At 40.6% G+C, this 1894-nt stretch overlaps 1 protein-coding gene across 1 annotated transcript; it reads left to right on the top strand.

Moving 5' to 3' along the window:
- The first annotated feature begins 523 nt into the window (after positions 1–523).
- LOC149212358 (uncharacterized) lies at positions 524–1075 on the top strand. Its single transcript, XM_089388654.1, has one exon. The coding sequence runs from the start codon at positions 524–526 to the stop codon at positions 1073–1075; it is 552 nt and encodes a 183-aa protein (XP_089244780.1).
- The last annotated feature ends 819 nt before the right edge of the window (positions 1076–1894 follow it).

The following is a 1894-nucleotide window of genomic DNA, read 5'->3' on the forward strand; positions in this document are numbered from 1 at the left end:
TAACACATCACCACCACAGGCACCAACTAATATAAACCCTCCATGACCTACACTGCTGCCTGCACAACCCGTACCTAACCCAAATCACAATAGGACACCTCAACTGGTGCAAAACATAGATATCCAGCCCTTTCCGACATACATGATTACGGCCATCCCTATGAACGAAATTTAGTTACGATCAGGGAAAATAGTTAATAAAGGAAAATCGGTTGTGGTTATTGAAGAAGAGGTGCCCTCCTCATCATCCGAAAAACAATTACAAAATGAAAAACAACAAACAACGAAAGAAGAATTAACTGAACCACCATACCCGGAGAGACTAATAGTAAGGAAAGAAGAGGTCCCACTTGAATATGACCTGGAAAATGAGCTTAGGAACGTTTGTATTAAAATACCACTCTTACAAGCAATCTGAGACATCCCTATATACACTAAAATTGTCAAGGATCTCTGCATCAAGAAACTAGGAAGAAAAGGGCATAAAAACCAGAATGTCAAAATTATGAGTCAAATGTCCACGATGATTTCAGACATGCCTGCCAAATACAGTGACCCTGGAAATCCCATCGTCACTATCGAAATAAATGGAGTGCTTCTGCCAAATACTCTTGTAGATTTAGGGGCTGCAATAAATGCAATGACTTACGAAACAATGACATCACTACAACTGCCTGGATTGAAAACCACCCCTATCCTTTTAGAGATGGCAGATAAATCCATTGTCAAACCAATAGGATCCTTGGAAGATATAGTAGTCACTATTTCCTCCTGGAAATATCCTATAGACTTTGTAGTCATTTCTCCAAAAACTTCTAGACCTGGACACCCTGTGGTCTTGGGAAGGCCATGGCTGGCAACTGCAGACGCCATCATTGGATGCAGAAATGGGGAAATGACCATTTCAAATGGATCTCACAATCAAACATTGTCCATCTTTCCACCTGCTCAAACAGCTGCCGAAGTACCAGTATGGCTCGAAAATCCTTATGGAAATGAAGACTACATGTTTCCATTATTAACATTAGAACAGTCTAGAGGTCTCCAGGAACACTCTGACGAGCATGTTTTGTAGTAGTTTCTAGTTGATAGTTCTTGCATCAATTATCCCATATTGTTTAATGGTTATCAGTATGTGTTTAGTGATGAGTTTTAGGAAACCTGCCATCCAGCCGTCTTCGCCTCATTTGCCACCATGGAGGAAAGCCACGAGCTCACCACAGAACATGTGGAAATATTTGAAGGGAAAATTCTACATATTGGCACAGGATTGACTGCAGAACAAAGACAACAGTTGATGAGCATGGTTCATGAACAAACCAGAGCATTTGCATGGGATTACTTGGATATGAGAGGTATACATCCAGACACTTGCATCCATCATATCTACACAAACGAAGAAATGAGACCTGTTCGGCAACCCCAGAGGCGAATGAACCCCGCATTAAAAGATATTGTTAAAGAAGAGCTTCAAAAACTTTTGGCTGCAGATTTCATTTACCCCATTTCTGATAGCAAGTGGGTGTCACCTTTGGTAGTAGTCCCAAAGAAGAACAACAAATGGCAAAGCTATGTCGACTATAGAGAATTAGACAAGGCCACATTTCATGATTATTTTCCATTGCCTTTCATCGATCAAGTTCTCGACACACTCTCAGGTAAGAAATATTTTTCTTTTCTAGATGGTTATAGCAGATACAATCAAATACAAATAGTTGAAGAGGACCAGGAAAAGACTACCTTTACATGCCCATGGGGTACTTATGCGTATAAATTCATTCCCTTGAGTCTTTGCAATGCCCCTGCCACCTTCTAGAGAGCTGTGCTTGCTATCTTTTTTGACCCAATCCATGACTATGTGGAAGTCTATATGGACGACTTCATAGTATATGGG

This window comes from Pinus tabuliformis, chromosome 1_1, assembly GCF_031772625.1.
Source record: "Pinus tabuliformis cultivar Carrire ecotype Pingquan chromosome 1_1, CPIR1, whole genome shotgun sequence".
Taxonomy (NCBI): Eukaryota; Viridiplantae; Streptophyta; class Pinopsida; order Pinales; family Pinaceae; genus Pinus; species Pinus tabuliformis.